At 36.1% G+C, this 19981-nt stretch overlaps 1 protein-coding gene across 4 annotated transcripts; it reads left to right on the top strand.

The window, feature by feature from the left end:
- The first annotated feature begins 26 nt into the window (after positions 1–26).
- LOC126822373 (ankyrin repeat and MYND domain-containing protein 2) lies at positions 27–18679 on the top strand. Of its 4 annotated transcripts, none has more exons than XM_050551242.1 (12): positions 27–136; positions 1313–1377; positions 2186–2324; positions 3144–3242; positions 3987–4061; positions 4877–4962; positions 6358–6566; positions 8169–8304; positions 9997–10125; positions 11267–11339; positions 14795–15019; positions 16043–18679. In XM_050551242.1, exons 1-12 carry the CDS (start codon positions 64–66, stop codon positions 16201–16203), a joined length of 1470 nt encoding a protein of 489 aa, XP_050407199.1. In that variant the 5' UTR covers positions 27–63; the 3' UTR covers positions 16204–18679. The 4 variants fall into 4 exon arrangements, with proteins under 4 accessions (XP_050407199.1, XP_050407198.1, XP_050407200.1 ...); XM_050551241.1 differs by having other exon boundaries at positions 16040–18679; XM_050551243.1 differs by lacking the exons at positions 27–136; positions 1313–1377; positions 2186–2324; positions 3144–3242 and adding an exon at positions 3269–3321 and having other exon boundaries at positions 16040–18679.
- The last annotated feature ends 1302 nt before the right edge of the window (positions 18680–19981 follow it).

The following is a 19981-nucleotide window of genomic DNA, read 5'->3' as shown; positions in this document are numbered from 1 at the left end:
TGCTAGCGATTTTGTCCAGTTATAATTGAGACTTGAGCAATCGAGAGTTTGCATGCATCAAACATGGCTGCCAACAAGAAAGGCGAATTGTCGGAAAATGAAGAGAAACTCGTGGAGAAAATCAACGAAAACGATGGTATCTTTTCTAAACCCTTTCTCTTATTTATTATCCTTTTATTTTTGTATTTTGTAACGAAAATTGGTATCTTTTTATTAAGTTTAGTGAACAAGATTGCGACAATTAACTAAAGAATTTACTGGAATCTGACGGACGTGAAAACGTCGTTATAAAGGGAGATAACTACATATAAGGGGCCTGTCGAGGAGAAATGACAAATTTTTGTGCTATATAGATAGAAAGAAAATCAAATCAAATACAATAATAATGTGTTATGGTATTACAAAGTCCATGTATACATGTACATGCAGCTACAATATTGTTGCTGTAAACTGTGTTTACTGCTACAATTGATACTGTCTATAGCTAAGAGGCCTTGCGCAAGTACAAATTGGTTCAAAAGCAAAATTTTCCACACATATCATTACAGTTTGTATTGAAATAAGTAATTCTATCATAAATAGTGAATTCTGGACCACTAAAATAGTTACCAAACAGTGTTTATTGTGGTAATGCGTTCTACATTTTCGAAGTGATATTTCTTACAATCCACCATGACACCAAGCAGGTGAAATCTTGCCAAATATCGCATTGCGTTAACCCTGCCCATGGTTTCCCTTGTAAGGCAGTGTTACTACGCTAGATTACTATGAAAGCCAAATATGGAAAGTGATGCATGATTACGTGAGGCGGAGTGTGCATGCTATTTCTGGCTGGGCGGACATTTTAAGTAGGATAGGAGAGAAATTTCACGCGGTAGGTGGGTTTCATCAAATCATATAATTATGCAGTAAGGCTTCACTTTTATTTCAATGGGAATTGGTTCATTATATGTTAAGCTATGTGCAGTACAGTTTGGGCTAAGTTTATGTGTAAATTAAAGGGAGTTATAGGCCAGTAACTTTTTTGTAGTCATTTGACTAAAAAACTTGCTCAAAGGAACCGCTTAGAACAATCCTCTACTGTGGTTGGAGTAGGATGGAAGACATCAGTAGTGGAACCATTTCTACTGCATGTAGTCTGATGACATTGGTCTGTGTTTGTTTTTAGCTATGATTGTATACTTTTTATTTATCCTTATAAATTATATTTTTCTTTTAAAGTTCAAGCATGAAAACTAAACTTGCTCAAAAAAACTACTTTAAAACACCAGTGCTCTTTCAAATAATGTTCATTAACTTTATCTCGTTTCAGGTTCATTTGAAGAAGTTCAAAATCTGTTGAAAGAGAAAGATGTGAGAGTGGATTGTCTCGATTCAGTGAGAACTATTTTTAAAAATAATACCACAATGCAAACCTGTAAATAAGGCACTTGTCACAGACACATTGTCAGGCACAAAATTCAGTCCGGCATGGTTATAGTTATATAGATTTAATAAGACATTCAAGAGCTACATTTGCCCAATGCAGATCTTTCTTCGGGCCTTAATTAGACATTTATTAACATGACAAGACCATAAAATGGCTCTGATTTTAAGTACATGTAGATTAGCACGGTTCGGCCATTTAATGATTTAATTTAAAAATGGAGAAATGAGGCTGCAATAATAAACAATCAATGCACACATTGATAACATCGCTCAGAATAAAGTAATTTGAATGAAATTTTCAATATATTCATTTTGCATTGTCTAGTTTTGTACTATTATAACGTGAACGACCAGATCTTTATTTAACTCTTACATAATGCTTCTTTAATAAGATATAAAAAAGTATTTCCCTCTGACAACTGTTTTCACAAACTAGAATTTCTCTCCTTTTTTAGGGGGTTGGATGGTCGAATGGTTAGCATGTGCGTGCTGTATCATAAGGCCTGTCATTGAGTCAACTGGCAGGGTTTCGAATCCCCGGTTGTACGTGACAAGGAGTAGGTTGCCTGTCCAACCTCTTGGGTTTTCTCCGGGTTCTCCGGTTTCCTCCCCTACACTCAAGCGAATTGTTGAAATAAAATTAAACCATATGTTAGTCCCGAAATACCTAGTTTGTGTCGAGTGGATGTTAAACCCCATTTCTCTCTCTCTTTCTCTTTTTTTATCCTGTAAATTAAGAGAATGTTTATTTTTACAGACTGGCATGACCCCATTACAACATGCAGCATTTCGAGGTAAAAAGGAACTGTGTGAATTGTTGTTAGCACATGGTGCCGATGTTAACAGTAATTACCATGATAATAGTTATACAGCTCTCATGTTTGCTACACTATCAGGTAAGTCTGTCTATTCATTAAGTTGTATTTATAGCACACCTTTTATGAGGTAACAGGTTCAAACACCTGTTAACGAAGGGAACATGCAAAAATTACTTGTGATAATGACACCTGTCAATAATGGAAAGAGGGTGTGAAAATAATGGAAGAGGGGTTTGGGTGGCAGAATGGTTGGCAAGGTGGGCGTTGTATCATAAGGTCTGTCATTGAGTCATCTGCCGTGGTTTTGATTCCCATGTTGTACGTGACAAGGAGTAGGGTCGTTTTCTTTGGGTCCCCCTACTGCTAAAGACCTCTATGCGCAAGCGAATTATTGAAATAAAATTCAACCATATGTTAGACCTGAAATGACCTAGTTTGTATAGAGTAGACCTCACTCTCTCTCTCTTTTCTCTCTCTCTCTCTCTCTCTCTCTTTACAGCTGTCAATAATGAAAAGAGGGTGGGCAAAAGTAATCCCCATCTCTTGTGTTACTAATGAAAGCTGCGATGGCTCGGTGGTACAGGATAGAGGGGCTGACATCATTACTAAAGTCGGTACGATAAAAACATAGTTTAGAGTTTTTATTTACCGGTAATCATTAATGAGCGTTGAGCAGCAGATCGGATCCTAATCCAGTAAATATCGCAGGCTAGCGATAACATCAACAGTTGATTATGGCCTGGATAAGTTGATTAACGTCTAAGTAATTAATTAGATAACATTTCAGGCCTAAAGAAAGACCCGCAATAGGCAGATTTAGGTCTTGTATAATGTATGTTTAAATTATCATTCAGTATTTGTCAACCATAATCTAAAATTGCTAAATTTCTATTTTAGGCAATGTTGAAGTGACAAGATTGATGTTACAGGCAGGAGCAAATATACACCATGTCAACTCAGTCAATAGAACAGCCACACAAATGGCAGCTTTTGTAGGTAAGTAGAGTTTGAAATAAAAGTATACACCATATCAACTCAGTCAATAGAACAGCCACACAAATGGCAGCTTTTGTAGGTAAGTAGAGTTTGAAATAAAGTATACACCGTGTCAGCTCAGTCAATAGAACAGCCACACAAATGGCAGCTTTTGTAGCTAAGTAGAGTTTGAAATAAAGTATACACCTTGTCAACTTAGTCAATAGAACAGCCACACAGATGGCTCCTTTTGTAGGTAAGAAGAGTTTGAAATAAAAGAGAACAAAATACACTGTACATGTTGATGTGTATGTAAAGGATCCCTTGGCAGTTGGAATTTGACGACAAAATAGACGGAAACGCATACGTCTGGAGGAATAGACTGAAGTGGATGTGTTGATGGAATTTTAATCCCCATTTCATTTTCTTTCAAAAGAGGGGAGCGGTGGTGTGGTAACTCAGTTAGGAAGATGTTGGTTTGCTAGTCTGGAGGTCCCATGTTCGATCCCAGTGTTAGCCGCGAAAGTTAATCTAATTTTCCGGTGCGTTTCATGGTACAGGACGAAGGAGGGCCTGTCAAGGGACAACATATTGTAGTCTTTTGGATATGATGAAATACCAAGGTCCTGTAAACATTGGCTTCGGAATTTGAAATAAGAGTAGGCCATAGTCCTGGTGTATGCCCGTCTTCATTTGCCCATTTCATTTTAAAAACATCAAATTGATCAGCCCAATATAATAAATTTATTCTTGTATCTGTTTCAGGTCAACATCAATGTGTATCTGCCATCAACAATTTCTTTCCTAAAGCAGATTTAGAATATTTTACTGTTCCACAAGGTAAGAGTTTTTATCAGGGATTATGTATCATATAATTATGGATACATTTACAAAGGCATTGCCAGACATGTCAACCAGACAGTATTTAGACATTGTCAACCAGACAGTATTCAGATATTGTCAACCAGACAGTATTCAGACATTGTCAGCTAGGCATTATTCAGACATTGTCAGCTAGGCAGTATTCAGACATTGTCAATCAGACAGCATTCAGATATCGTCAACCAGACAGCATTCAGACATTGTCAACCAGACAGCATTCAGACATTGTCAACCAGACAGTATTCGGACAATTGTCAACCAGACAGTATTCAGACATTGTCAACCAGACAGTATTCATTCAGACATTAAAAATTAAGGGAATAATTAAGGTAGTAGAACTAATTCCAGTTTTATATAATTTTATGATTGAAGAGTATTTTTTTTAGAAATAATTTAACACTTCTTTCAACCAGAATTACTTGGTAGCTTCTGGGGGGTTGGATGGCTGAATGGTTAGCGTGCGCACGCTGTATCATTAAGTCTGTCATTGAGTCGACTGGCGTGGTTTCGAATCCCCGGTTGTACGTGGCAAGGAGTAGGGTCGCCTGTCCAACCTCGTGGGTTTTCTCCGGGTCCTCCGGTTTCCTCCCACTGCTAAAGACCCCTATGCGCAAGCGAATTATGTAAATAAAATTAAACCATGTTAGTCCCGAAATGACCTAGTTTGTGTCGAGTGGACGTTAAACCCCATTTCTCTCTCTCTCTCTCTCTCTTGGTAGCTTCTTTTTTTATCGTTCCTGTTTTTCAAGCGATATGTTGGATATTATTTACAGGTTTAGAAAAAGAGGCTAAATTACCTGCTCAGTTAGTGCCTTCTTTACTAGGATTAGTCAACTCTGTTAATCTTAATCCAGTCAAGGTAAGATTCACCTAAAATATCTTTATTTCTCAACATAGCATGCCCCAGTGGACATAATGTGGCGGATATAAAGACAGGTGAAAACCACCGAATCTCACCTTTAAGTTATTTTCCCAGAAAAGTATTTATCCGGTGGTTATTTCTAATAAAGAATGGAAATTTTGGGAAAATGAAATGAAATGAGGTTTAGCGTCCTACTGTTCTGCTCCTAACCTGGGCTAATGAAGATGGGCATACATCATACAGTGTGCTATGAGGGAAATTTTGCCCGGGCAGCGGCGCTACGGCCTACTCTTATATCGAATTCCAACTGCCAAATGATCTTTTATGTGCACGCCAATATGTACACGAGACCTCGTTTTTTCGTCCCATCCGAACGACTAGACAGCTGTCCTTGTCAGGCCTTCCGTCCTGTATCACTGACAAGGGGTAACCACGCCGGAAAATCTGGATGAACTTTCTCGGCCAATGCAGGGATCGAACACCCGACCTCCAGGCTAGCAAGCCAGGAAATTTTGGTATATATGGGAAGTAGAAACATCCGATCTTACTAGAAAAAACATCCGATCTTACTAGAAAATATATCCATGGAGCGTGCACGTACAAGACAAAATTGTAAGGGTTTCACTAACCAGAAACCCGATGTCTGCTCGAGTGATGTCATAGGTTGCACGCGAAGATTGTCTGGTCTCTTGTTGTCGGTGAGCGCTTGATATATATGTTGATAAACTTGATGGTGTGTTTAAACATACAACAGTTTCTGAGATAAGAAATACAGCAAAAGAAGTGGATAATCTAAGAATTTAATTAGACTTCGATATTTATGATAATTGGAAAGTGATTAAAGACAACATCGTCTTGTATATGCAATGGATTCTCCTCTGGCTTCACACCTGTTGCTAGTTACCATGTCAGCCAAGTCACATGACACGAACATGACTTCTTTTAATAGATTTTTTTATCGCAGGGGTATTCCCTGGTGAATGCCATGTTTTGAGAAGGATTTGAAGTAAAATGTTGATAGATTAATTAGTTTGAATATTATTATTGTTTTTAGTTCAAATATATCATCAAATTGCCCAGTTTCTACACGGGGAAGGTATCTTTATGGCCCACACTTCAATTGGTTATTTAAACTTCCGGATTTGTCAATAGTTTATTGAAATTGGTTGTTTAATATTTTTTCTAGATTTGTTCTCAATATTTTTTATCTGGATTTATTTTGTATGGGCTGGTCACATGATTAAATGTTTAATTAAATGTGCCATGAGCACATTTTGTGGATATAGCGCTTTATAAATGAACATTTATCTGAATTAGTTTTGAATAAGATTCCTGAATTGGCTCCGATTTATTTCAGTGAAATGGATTTTAATTTTTTTCTGAATTTTACAGTTATCAATGTATTTAAGAGACCATATGGAATTAATTCATGAATCGTACAAAGTAGCGAAAGTTCTCGATGTTTTGGTAGAGAAGAATATGAAAGCTAGAGATACCAATGATGTAATGGCTGTCAAGTTGCATTACTTCGCCACCTTAATTCGACTGGCCAGAACATCGCATGACGATAAAAACGACAATTTAGAATTTTGGATCAAAAGGTATATTGTGGGGGGTTGTTTTGTTCATTTTATGGCCACCGAGGTAACCAATTGAAAACATTGATGGTGTACATACTTAAAGATACATTATGGGAGATAAGATAAAGAGATGGCAGTTCTCGCTATAATAGTTAAAAACTAGATAGTGTAAAGGTAATTTGCTGAAAATTTCAGTCAAATTGATCCACTATGAGCCAAGAAAGAAGCGGGTGAAATTTTTGCATAGTCTCGGTCATCATTACTAAAATCATTAATATAAACAGCATAGTCTCGATTATCCATTTTTTATTTATTTAATTAGCAATGGCCGTTAGCGGCATATAGGAATCTAATCCAGCCAACATCGAAAGCTAGCCTTGACATCGAGAGATTATTATGGTCTGGATAAGTTAATTAATGTCTAATTGATAATTTAGATAACATTTTAGGCCTAAAGAAAGACTTGTAATAAGCAGATTTTGCTCTTGCATAATGCATGTTTAAAGATACATTACATTCAGTCAAATTAATTCACTCTAAGCCGAGAAAACTTTATTTTAAAATCACCGTAACCTTGATTGTCATTGTTTCCGCTGTCATGATAATTAACAATGTCTTGATTATCAATTTTTGCGTTTAATCATCAACGCGCGTTAAACAGCAGATCAGATTCAAATCCAATGAAAATGGGCACATTAGATGGCATCGAGAGTTGATTATGGTCTGGATAAGTTAATTAATGTCTAATTAATAATCTAGATAACATTTCAGACCTAAAGAAAGACCTGCAACAGGCAGATTTATCTCTTGCATAATGCATGTTTAAAGTTATGGTTATCTCCCTTTATTTGTTCAAGACAAGGATTATGTTTCACAAAGACCAGAAAGACTTTCAATTTGCTTTTGTCAGCCTCATTTTTAATGTGGCCGTATATTGTCGCCCATCCACAATTTCATGTGACCACCCACAAGTTTATCAAATTTGCAGGAATGCTTCGTGTGGTCATATGTAAGTGACACAGGAAAAGTTCTTAATAGCAGTTCGAAAACCAAAATTCTATCGAATATTAAAATATTTGGATTACTAATATGCTTTGCTGGATTAATTTTAGTTCAAATTCTGACTTTTAAAACATGATACAGGACAAATTTCTTAATGGTCAGATTTATCAAGTTGAGCATAAGATTTAAATTAAAAGTATTTTGATTGTTAAACAGAGTTATCAAACCTTTTTAAGGGCAATCGGTTTGCGTCCCCACTTTATAATCGGCTGTATGATAGAGAGAGAAATGGGGGTTTAACGTTCACTCAACACAAACTAGGTCATTTCGGGACTAACATTTGGTTAAATTTTATTTCAATAATTCGCTTGCAGTGGGAGGAAACCGGAGGACCCGGAGAAAACCCACGAGAAAACCCACGAGATTGGACAGACGACCCTACTCCTTGTCACGTACTACTTGAGAATCGAAACCATGCCAGTTGACTCAATGACAGACCTTATAATACAGCACACACACGCTAACCATTCGCAATCAGCTGTCGGCCATCCACCCCTCCAGCCCCACCCCCGCCGGCTGATAATAGGACATCGTCTATCAATGTCTGGATTTTATTTGTAGTTTAGTGAGAGGAAGAGATGGAGATGGTTTCCCAGAGAAAATGGAGAGATTAATACGCCAAGCTTTAAAAGAATTTCCCTACGTAGAATCACAATTATTACAAACCCTAGTCCGACAGATTTCTTCCGTGAAAATAGTAAGTATATTCGATTTATTACAAACCCTAGTCTGACAGATTTCTTCCGTGAAAATAGTAAATATATTTGATTTATTACACTGGATGTGGTCTCAACTGAACATATCACTAATTTTGATGAATGACTTAAACAAAATTGTTACAAATTTCCTCGTTGCTTGATATTAAAGTTCACCAGAAAGCGTTTGTCAATAAATAATCTGTGAAGTCATTTTAGTCCTTCTGCTCATATTCTAGTCTATATTTTTATGAGTGGAGGACTAAAATGACGTCACAGATTGTTTATTGACGGAAAGTTACGACTACCAACGGAGGACGGCAGAAATCACTAAAGTTGAAATTTACCTGTTGCAGGTAATATTGACATTCGGGTTCGTGTTATACTTATGGATAGGATATGTTGGCATAATTACTTGCATTATTTAGAAAATTTGTAAAGCTTTTTCGGTGACCTTTAATAGTAAGAAATGGAGTACCGCAAAACAAAACCGACAAGGCAAACCTGCGGTCAAGTCACATAACCATTGCAAGAAATACAAACCTGCGGACAAGTCACACAAACATTGCAAGAAATAAACAACAAATATCAAATCAAGTAAATGGATCCAGGCGTCAGTCGTAAGTGTCCACTGCGCTGTACACTCCCGGGCCTGTAAAGATACAGGCTTCATGGATAACAGTCACTAGGTTTATTAACTGCAACGTTTCAATGAGGACACTCTCACCGTAATCAAGCAATAACGTGTCCTCATTGAAACGTTGCTGTTAATAAACCTAGTTAATGTTACATGTATCTATAAAGCTATCTGTTTATTATATATCACTTTCACTAAATGCCTTTTAAAGATGCAGTAGGGTTGATGATTTTCCGTGATCGCGGAAAAAACGCGGAAATCGCAGAATTGTCCACTCAAAACGGAAAGTATTTCATCTTTTTATTCATAAAAATCGGAAATATTGAATGATATCGCGTGGTTTTGTTACTGTCTATTTTAGTATTTAGCTACTTTCATTTCATCATTTAGGAATCATAATTTTACTCGAAATGAAAACCCGTCTTTCATGTATCCCTGTATACAATTACTCTGTAGTTGAACTTGAATTAAACATTGTAATGTATATATATGTCTTAAAAAAAACTTTTGTCACTTCATAAAAGTAAAAAATCGTTTCATTTACTTCTTATTTTACTGCCGGGCTCGTGACTCGTGTTTATCCGCATTAACCACGTGACATCACAAATATGCCGTAGCCTTGTGAATCCAGCCCTTATTCTCGAAAAAACGGTAGTAACTACGAAGATGTCTGGATAAATCGCGACTACAACTAGCAGCTGAGAAAAATGGCTTCGTCTGCTAAAAAGATGAAACAAGCTCACAAGATGTAATTTTCTGTTATTTAATTCGGGAAACAGGTTTAAACAAGTCATTCACAATTCAACATTTGTTTTCATTGGTTTAAAATGATCCGTTTTGTAATAAAAGGCATTTTAAGATGTTTTATTCATTTATTCATAAATAAACAGAATATGGTCAGCTCTGAAACGGAAAATAACGGAATTCAAAATACTTAAAACCGAATTTGCTATTTTCTGAAACGGAAAATCATCATCCCTAATGTAGGCTTCACTTAAAATAGAAAAAAAAAAAAGATTTTCAAGAAAGAGGTACGTAAAATGTTTTTGTTTTTCAGGGTGATCAACCATCAGCGTTACAGACGTTAATACAAGGGGTCAATGGTCAACAGTTTGCTATGGATGACGATACTTGTAATACTTGTAGTGAAAAGGATGCCATCAAAAAATGTTCTGTTTGTAAATATGTACGTTTATTATTTTTTTCCAATTTTAATAATACCCAGAGTTATTCCCCTTTGTTCCAAAATCTTGTTGATACTGTGGGGGTGCCCAAATTGACGGAATTGCAATCGAGTGACACAGAATTCAGTCCTGTCAATGTTCTGTCAGTCACGACAACAGAGGTGGTGTGATTAGAATCGTGACACAATTAAACCTAATGAATATGTTTCAGCTGTCATGGTTGGTTGAGATATTTTCTCGTGCAGTTAGAGAATGCGTTCTAGTCTAAAATTCCTTTTTCACTTGATTATCACTATTTTAGGGTTTGACATAATTCAATTCTGGAACGTTCGATTGAGCATCCCCTTTATGAGTTGTTAATCTCAAACATTTTTATTTGTTGACATTTTGCTAGGATGGTGTTGCGGTCATTGGTTTTCAGTAATAACGTCCAGAGTTATTACCCTTGGTTACAAAATTTGGGGATACTCGATTGAGTGTTCCAGAATTGAATTCACTCAATCCCAAAAGATAGTGACAGTTGGGACTTTTAACACATGCGCCGTCTGAATAAAAAAAAAATCAATCAACCATGACAGATGAAACATGACAGAACTGTGACGACTGAATTCAGCTCATATCTATTTGGACAACTGCTGTGGACGTTAAACCCAAATTCTCTCTAATGAACTTGAGCCATAAGCGGGTCCCAAAATGACCTAGTCTCGAGTGGACATTAAACCCATCTCTCTCTCTCTCTCTCTCTCTCTCTCTCTCTCTCTCTCTCAAAAAAAGAACCCTTGAATGTTGGAATTCGATGAAGTATGGATGGATGCTCTCACAGCATGCTAGTCTTCAATATCCCAGTTGAGGCGAAAAACATTTGTAAAAATTTGTAAAAAATACAAAAACTACTGTGTATGTTTAATTCAGGTTCATTGTGCAATCCACTGTGTAATGAACTCACTCATAAATGCATTTTTATTTAATCGAATCTAAGATTAATTTGCGTAATGTGGTGTGTTTTATTCGTATCAAAATATCTTCATTTAAAGGAGTACTCTCTTGTTTTTAGAAGAAATTATCTCTCTCTCTCAACCCAAAGTGTTGAAGTGTTTAGTTTTAAATGATTAAATATTTGTAAGGATGTTATTATATTTTCAGGCACAATATTGTAGTCAGTACTGTCAGAAATTACACTGGTCAACACATAAAAAGTTCTGTAAAAAATTAGCAGGTATGTGTCATAGCTAACAGGTTTTTATATTGGCTCAGGCTTTTTTTAAATTAATGAACAAAAGACCGACCAAAATGTTATTTTAAAACAAATCCAGTTCTGCGAAAGAATGAAATGGGGTTTAATGTCCTAATATTCTGCACCGACTTGGCAATTGAAGACGGGCATACACCAGTTGGTGTAGAAAGTAGGATGTTAAACCCTATTTTAATTGTTTTGATTTGAACGAAGCTTATCGTGGCTGTTAAAGATTAAATCTAATATGAACTGTCCTTGATTAAACATACATTATGCAAGAGCTAAATCTGTCTCTGGCAGGTCTTTCTTTAGGCCTAAAATGTTATCTAAATTATTAATTAGACATTAATTAACCTATCCAGATCATAATCAACTCTAGATGGCATCGCTAGCCTGCGATCTTTAGTGGATTATGAGCCGATTTACTGCATAACTTTCCTTCAGGATTTAACGATTAAATGGATAATCGAGACTATGCTGTTTTTCGTATTGACTTCAGTAATGATGATCGAGGCTAGGCGGAAATTTCAATCGCTTAGTTCTTGGTTCATAGTGGATCAATTTGAATGAAATTTTCAGCAAATTGCCTTTACATTACCTAGTTTTTAACTATTATAGTGAGAACTGCCAACTCGTTATCGAATCTCCCATAATGTATCTTTAAAGTGGGTTGGGTGGTGTGCACTTTAGATCAAAAGGTCTGTCATTAAGTCAAGTGGCTTGGTTTCAGGTAAACTCTTGTGCGCGACAATGAGTAGGGTCACCTATCCAACCTCATGGGGTTCTCTGGTCTCTTCACACAGATAATGAACTCTATGCACAAGCAAATTATTGAAATGAAATTTAACCATATTATGTTTTCCCGAAATGGCCTAGATTGTACCCAGTGGATCTCTCTCTCTCTCTCATATTAATTAAAAGTGTACTGCAATAGATCCATCGATGTGAGAAATCCCGACATTTTTTTTCTAGATAAGATCTTGAAATCATTATGACATGGTTGAATAGACAGATTGCTCAATTGTTTTTCAATTTATTGTTAATTACTATCGAACTCGTAGAACTTTTATCATTTATAAACTCTTTCCTTCTCCATATTGATTTTTCATATTTTTAAATATTTTCTTTTGTTTTCTGATATAAAAAACATGAAATGCTTAGAATTATTGATCTGGTTTGTGGTTTTTGTCACAATGGTTCAGTGAGGGTATATTTACATTTACAGATTTAGGAAAGTGTGTGTGTTGTTTAAAAACTAATTAAAAAATTGCAAAAAAATCGAGTTTTACTTGATAAAACAAAGGGGGCTTGGACGGCTGAATGGTTAGCACATGCACGCTGTATCATACAGTCTGTCATTGAGTCAACTGGCGTGTTTTCGATTCCCCGGTTGTACGTGACAAGGAGTAGGGTTGCCTGTCCAACCCAATGGTTTTTGTCTGGGTCCTCGTGTTTCCTGGAATTATTGAAATAAAAACTGAACCATGTGTTAGTCCCGAAATGACCTAGTTTGTGTCGATTTAAGTTAAACCCCATCTCTCTCTCCCCCTCTCTCTCTCTCTTTCTCTCTCTCTCTCTCTCTCTTGTGCAAAATATGAACCTTAAATAATTGTTGTCAGGGATGCTTTATGTGGTTGTAAGGAAAAACCTTTTGAAATTTAAAATTATATCACCTTTCGTTCCTTTTCAAGGCCAAAACCTGGAGTGAACCCGAAACCTCCTGGTTAGTGAGCCAGCGGCTTACTCACTGAGAAACCATGGCTCTCAGGCTAAAAGAACGAACCCTAACAATTTTAAAAAAAAAAATGTTGGGGTTTGTAAATTAGTTATTTTTACAACATCTAGTAGCACCTTGTTACAGACTTCGTCATTTGGATGGGATGAAAAAACGAGGTCCTGTGTACACATTTGCGTACACGTAAAAAATCCCTTTGCAGTTGGAATTCCATATAAGAGAAACTTGTAGCACAATTTCCCTCATAGCACAATGTATGGCGTATGCCCAGGGCTGCCGACAACCAGTATCGCAGCGCAATTTGCGATACATATTTTGTCCGTTGCTAACCAAAAATTAAAATCTAATGTTTTTGATTCGCAGTTACTGCGAATCATTAATATGCCTGTCATTTTGGATATTGACACAATAATACACGATAAAAAGCAGACGAAATTGTTTTCTAACGAAGATTTCTAACGTAACAAAAAAATTACAATTAAAATGAGTGGGGCATCGGAAGTCACTGTCAAGAATTGGCTTCAGACATAAGACCTAACTAAATGTCTACATCACATTCACAAACTGTCACAAGTACTTGTGGCAGTGCTAAAAAATCTAAGAATAGTCAGAATGGAATCTAATCATATTTCAATTAGTTATGAATTAAAGTAATATCTTGTTATTTAGGTGTTTTACGTTGAAACTGAAAAACTGCTAATCAATTTGGCAAAATTGGTCTTTTTGATTAGCAGTGTTGCTAATCAACTGTGAAAAATTACCGACAGCCCTGCGTATGCCTGTCTTCATTAGTACAGTTGGAGCAGAACAGTAGGACGTTAAACCACATTTCATTTCCAATTCAGAAAAAAAAATATTGAACACAATTTCAATAAACTACCGAGAACATAAATAGATATAATTTGAATGAATTTCGATAAACAAATTCAAATTCAAATCAAATCCAGACCCTGGTTTCACAAAGCATTCTCAGATGTTAAAAATTTGTTCAACTTTCAATCACTGTTTATGAGAAATATCTTTGATCCAGAAACATACAACTTTGCACATAGTTTCTTATTGATGTATTTGATACATTAAAACAACAAAAGTTTTATAAAGGGCTATATTTTAGTTAAAATAAGGCGAATAATTTCAATCACTGTTTATGAGAAATATCTTTGATTCAGAAACACTAGTTTTATAAAGGGCTATATTTCAGTTAAAAAAAGGAGAACAATTTTGAGTAAATTCTTAACTTAAGTCTGAGAATGTTTTGTGAAACTGGGCCCTGATGTCTAATGAATTCGTCTAATTTTCAAGTACACTTATGTTTCCTTAAAGATACACTATAACAGTTAAAAACTAGTTAATGTAAAGGCAATTTGCTGAAAATTTCATTCAAATTGATCCCACTATGAACCGAGAACTAATCGATTGAAATTTCTGCCTAGCCTCGACCATCATTACTAAAGTCAGTACGATAAACAGCATAGTCTTGATTATCCATTTAATTGTTAAATTGTGAAGGAAAGTTATGCAGTAAAACGGCTCATAATTCTCTAAAGATCGCAGGCTAGCGATGCCATCTAGAATTGATTATGGACTGGATAGTTTAATTAATGTCTAATTAATAATTTAGATAACATATCAGGCCTAAAGCAAGACCTGCAATAGACTGATTTAGCTCTTGCTTAATGTATGTTTAAATGTTTTCTGTCAGAACTTTATGAAAAGAACGAAAAACTGAGAATAAAGATGGAGGAGAAACAGAAAGCAGAAGAAGAAAAAAAGAAAATTGAAGAAGAAATTCGGAAAACTGAAGAAGAAATGCGTAATAAATTGCAAGGGGAGAAACAGAAAGCAGAAGAAGACAAAAAGAAAATCGAAGAAGAAATTCGAAAAACTGAAGAAGAAGTGCGTAAGAAAATACAAGATTTAAAAATAGGTAATTATAGAAAATGGCTAAAATATAAAGGAAATTAAAAATGTTACGGTACAGACAAGAAAAAAAAAATGAAAAGGTTACATTAAAGACAAGAAAAAATTTAAAATGTTACGGTACAGACAAGAAAAAAAAAATGAAAAGGTTACATTAAAGACAAGAAAAACAAAAGAATATGATAAATGACAAGACAAAAAAAAGGTGGCTATTAATGTTATATGTGTTTAAACCCAGTGACATGCAGATAAAGGTCCAAACCCAGTGACATGCAGATAAAGGTCCAAACCCAGTGACATGCAGATAAAGGTCCAAACCCAGTGACATGCAGAGAAAGGTCCAACCTTGTGGGTTTTCTTCGGGCTCTCCGGTTTCCTCCCACTGCACCCCTATGTGCAAGAGAACTATTGAATTAAAATTGCACCATATGTTTGTCCCGAAATGACCTAGTTTGCGTGGAGTGGATGTTAAACCCCATCTTCTCTCTCTCTCTCTTTCTCCCTCTCTCTCTCTCTCCAGTTAAAGGGACAATAACACTCTTGCTGGGTTGAAAGCTCCAGAAAATAAATAATATCTCTATCTAAGTACTAGATGTTTAAGAGTCCTACATGTACCTGTTGTGTAAATTATCCATTACATCCTATTTTACTTGTCCAGAGGGTTCGAAAATATTTTTGAATCGAAGTTTCATTTGAAAAGGTTTACGTTAGACGTTTCAAACCATTATGTTGAATTTTTCAAAATTTTTAAATAAGGTGTGTTAAGATGAAATTTGTATCATCAATTAATTGGAATATTCTAAAATAGTACAATTTGTTGACCAGAATAAAGATTTGGACATATTTTTCAGTTACAACAAGAGTGGTATTGGGCCTTTAAATTAGAAACTATCACTGTTAAGTTTGTTGTAAAAGCTTCCCTACAATCTGAATAAAAAGTGTATTTGACATATTAATCCAGCTCCCTATTCAAAATCTACACGATTCTTAAGCTGATGACGTTAAAAAATGTGTATTTATATTTCAGTAGAGAATTGCAGTGAAAATGGTGTTAAGTTGAGTGATGGGGTCGTTAAACAAGACTCGGATAAAACAATACCAGATATTAAACGTACGCAGGACAATAACGGTGAAAAGTTAAATCCCTCCAGTGAGGAGGAAGTGAAGTCATCAGAAACCCAATCCTCCTAATCCGTTCAACAAAATGGCTGATGTGACATGTTAATCGACATGTTGGCACGTGCAGCAAAGAAGTAAAAAAACGAAAGTAGGAGAACTGCATTAAAAAACATAGATGAAATAAACAATATTGTGAAATTTCTAGTTAATTAAAACATCCTTTAGAAAAATGCAAGTCGTAAAAAGGCATATTTTAATGACGGATTGTTGTGATGTAAAATACTGTTTAATTCATAGAGAACTGCACAACAAAATAAATCATTCAGTGAAATTACTACCGGTAGGTATTAATACCAGTTCCAGTTAAATTCAATACATAAATAAAGAACAAGGCCTTTTTCTGTTATGGTTTGAAAACTGACTGTTTAAAACATGAAAGTGGCTATTGTTATGACGAGTCGGAGCCAAGGTTAGAACGAATTCCAAAATGGCTGCCAATCTCCCCAACTCCAGCTTTGAAAAAGGAGCAGTATTTTCAACGTTTTCAGAACTGAAGGCAGCAATTAAGAGATGGGAAGGGTTAGGGTTAGGACTATTTTTAAGACTATTTAGTTTTTAACTTCGCGGATGGAGGGCTGTGAAAGCATCATCGTAACAATAGCCTGAGGATCATTTTTACGACTCGTTGTAACAATAGCCACTGCCTTAAAACACAGACAAAACAAAATCCATCCTTTAGTAAGATTCAAGGCATAAAATGGCATATTTCTAGGGTATATTCTAATGACTAATTGTCACGATGTTAGCAGATGTAAAATACTATTTAATTGATAGACAGCACAGGAGAACTGCACAAAAAGACATAGATAAAGCAAACCATCCAGTGAATTAACAGGAATGTGCAGGAGGACTGCAGAACAAGACATAGACAAAACAAGAATTGCAATTATACATACATATTCCCAGAAAAGATACACAGAGAAAAGTCAAAAATATTTTGTTTTTTTTACTAATCTGTCCTTAAAGAAACCTTCCCACGTACAAACTGGGTGATGTGATGATATATTTGGACTAAAAACCTATTCAAACTAATTAATCTATCAAACGGTTGCATCTAATCCCTCTCAAAACTTTAATTGGAAAAAATCTAACTCATGCCGTAGAAATGTATTTTAAGCAGACTTATTTGTCATTTAACTTGATTGTATATGTTGTTACTTGTTGTTCATTTACCATGCATATCTAAGCTTAAGTAAATTCTTGGATTATCGTCGGCCAGCCTTTTTTTTCACTGGTTAATCGCAGAGTTTTATGTAAACCCAATCTGGTTAAAACACAGATCCTATTTCGTTTCGTTTTTATAGTTCAAAATTTCGTTTCACTTATCTTTACTACACTTGGATCTGGAAGACTTGTTATTTAACTCGTTTTCTGCTTGAAATGAGTGGTCAGCCAATCAAATGGTCTGTCGAATCGAGTGTTTGACCTTTTTTGCCTGGAACTGTGGATAATCCACTATTAACACCAATGCTGATTGGTTAATCAAATGTCTGACGTCATAGGTCAAAAGTCGGTCTTTTGACCCCTGACGTGACCTATCACTATAACTTGTCAGATCTTCATGTAGTGTAGGCTATGGAAAGTATAAAAAACGAAACGAAATATAGATCTGTATTTTAATCAGATTGGTGTAAACCCCTCACTGTTCTCACAATAAGCACTTCCTAAGGAAGGGGATCATTGGCCGAGAAAGTTCATTCAGATTTTCCGGCGTGGTTTCCCCTTGTCAGTGATGCAGGATGGAGGGCCTGACGAAAATCTGAGGTCCCATGTTCACATTGGCGTGCACGTAAAAGATCCCTTGGCAGTTGGAATTCGATATAAGAGTATGCCGTAGTGCCGCTGCCCGGGCAAAATTTCACTCATAGCACACTGTATGACGTATGCCCGTCTTCATTAACCCAGGTTAGGAGCAGAACAGTAGGACGTTAAACCCCAATTCATTTCATTTTATTTACTTCCTAAGGAAAGCTGGCAGACAATAAACCATTGGATTGATAGTTATTGATACCCTGACATTTTTGCCTATTGCTTGCCCCATGGGTGTTTTTTTAAAGGAATCCAGTATTTTTTTCTAGTAAGAAAATTTGCCATAATTGGAAATAACTACCCTACAAATACTTTCATGGGAATGTATCTTCAAATATAATTATGTATTAAGCATATGTTCTTGAAAGTTAAATTCGTATCAATTTGTGAACGGTTCTATTTGCTATGAAAGGTGCAGGGTCAGTACCCCCCTATAGTACATTCCTCACAAGTCTTGTGCATGGTATATATAAATTATATTGCCTGGTGTTGGATACAAGCCAGAGTATGCTTACTCTTTCTAGACCACCTTATGTCACTTCTCATTTGAGGAGTTTGCATGGTCAATAACATTTTGTTGTATTATTGTATCATCTTCCTTGCCCCCGTTGGTGCATTTCTTTTCATTTTGTTGTATTATTTTAAATAAAAAAAATAAAAACTTGCTTTCTAAACTTACTTTTATGTGAGAAAATGCTTTTATTAGAAACAAAGGGAATTCGGTATTTGGCTGATGGGAAAAGAGCACAAAAAACTCCAAGCCAGCAGACAAGAAAATCCATACTTGGTAAATCTTCACCAGTCAGGCTAATAAAAAGAGAACTGGGGTTTCATGTCCACTCGACACAAACTAGGTCATTTGGGACTAACATATATGGTTCAATTTTATTTTATTAATTTGCTTGCGCGTAGTGGTCTTTAGCAGTGGGAGGAAACTGGAGGACCTGGAGAAAACCAATGAGGTTTGACAGACGACCTTACTCCTTGTCACTAAAAACGTTAGTAGGGAATCGAATCCACACTGCTGACGGCACGATGACAGACCTAAAGATGCAACTTGCAGACACGTTGACCATTTTGCCCCCTCCCCACCTCTATTAGCCAAATGACACACTATAGGTTTGTAAGTACATTGCTGTTTTTTTTTTTCTTGTCTTCTTGTGTACTCTTTACACCATAAAACCGCCCAACCCCCAGGGCTAATAATAACAGGACTAAAATTTGCGCCAACCAGGCTATTAATTCATCACGCACCAGCATGGGCGTCACACAGGGGGGGGGGGGGGGTCCGACCCCCCCAATTGTTTTTCAGGGGGGGGTCTAAATATACTTGGACCCCCCCAAAAAATTTACATAGTAGGCCCAAACTCCTATGTATTTACAACAATTATTAGGATTAGTTAAGATTCTATCTGTATAAAACCTGTACATATCCCAATATGGTTTACATTGCTAAAATAAAACACAGAATCATCCTGGAAACATGTGTGAAGTGAAAAGTAACCGTGTTCCATAAAATTGTGTCTAGTTAGCCTGTCGGTAATATTTTGTTATTTTTTTTCTGCCACTTATCAGAGTGAATCGCATGTAGGTACCCAAAAACATTATCGCCTAAACCAAATATTTATCGCCGCTCAGCCAGCAACGTAACCATAATGCTTTTGCACGCGGTGTCTTGGTAGACAGCATGGCCACATGGTGCTTGTTTATATTTTTTGGGGGTTTTAAAAAAATGTGTTAGGGTTAGGGTTGCGGACCCCCCCCAATATATATTTCACAGCTACGCTTCTGCGCACCAGGCTATTGAAGATGGACTAAAATCAATACCAAGTGGGGTACTAATTCTTCACGCACCATGCTATTGAAGGAGGGCTAGAATCTGCATCAACTGGGCTAAAATCTAAATCTACACACAATCTAAATAGTCTCTAATGGTTGACAGTTCATATTCTCCATTTTCATTTTTAACGAAAAAATTGTG

Source organism: Patella vulgata, chromosome 5, assembly GCF_932274485.2.
Source record: "Patella vulgata chromosome 5, xgPatVulg1.2, whole genome shotgun sequence".
Taxonomy (NCBI): domain Eukaryota; kingdom Metazoa; phylum Mollusca; class Gastropoda; family Patellidae; genus Patella; species Patella vulgata.
The sequence above is the reverse complement of the archived record's forward strand: the minus strand, read 5'-3'. Positions and strand labels throughout refer to the sequence as shown.

Excerpts from the sequence above, each read along its gene's own strand:
- LOC126822373 (XM_050551241.1), top strand. The coding sequence starts at position 64 with ATGGCTGCCAACAAGAAAGGCGAATTGTCGGAAAATGAAGAGAAACTC. Across the intron at positions 1,378-2,185 it reads GAGTGGATTGTCTCGATTCA|ACTGGCATGACCCCATTACA; the intron begins GTGAGAACTATT and ends TTATTTTTACAG. Across the intron at positions 10,126-11,266 it reads AATGTTCTGTTTGTAAATAT|GCACAATATTGTAGTCAGTA; the intron begins GTACGTTTATTA and ends TTATATTTTCAG.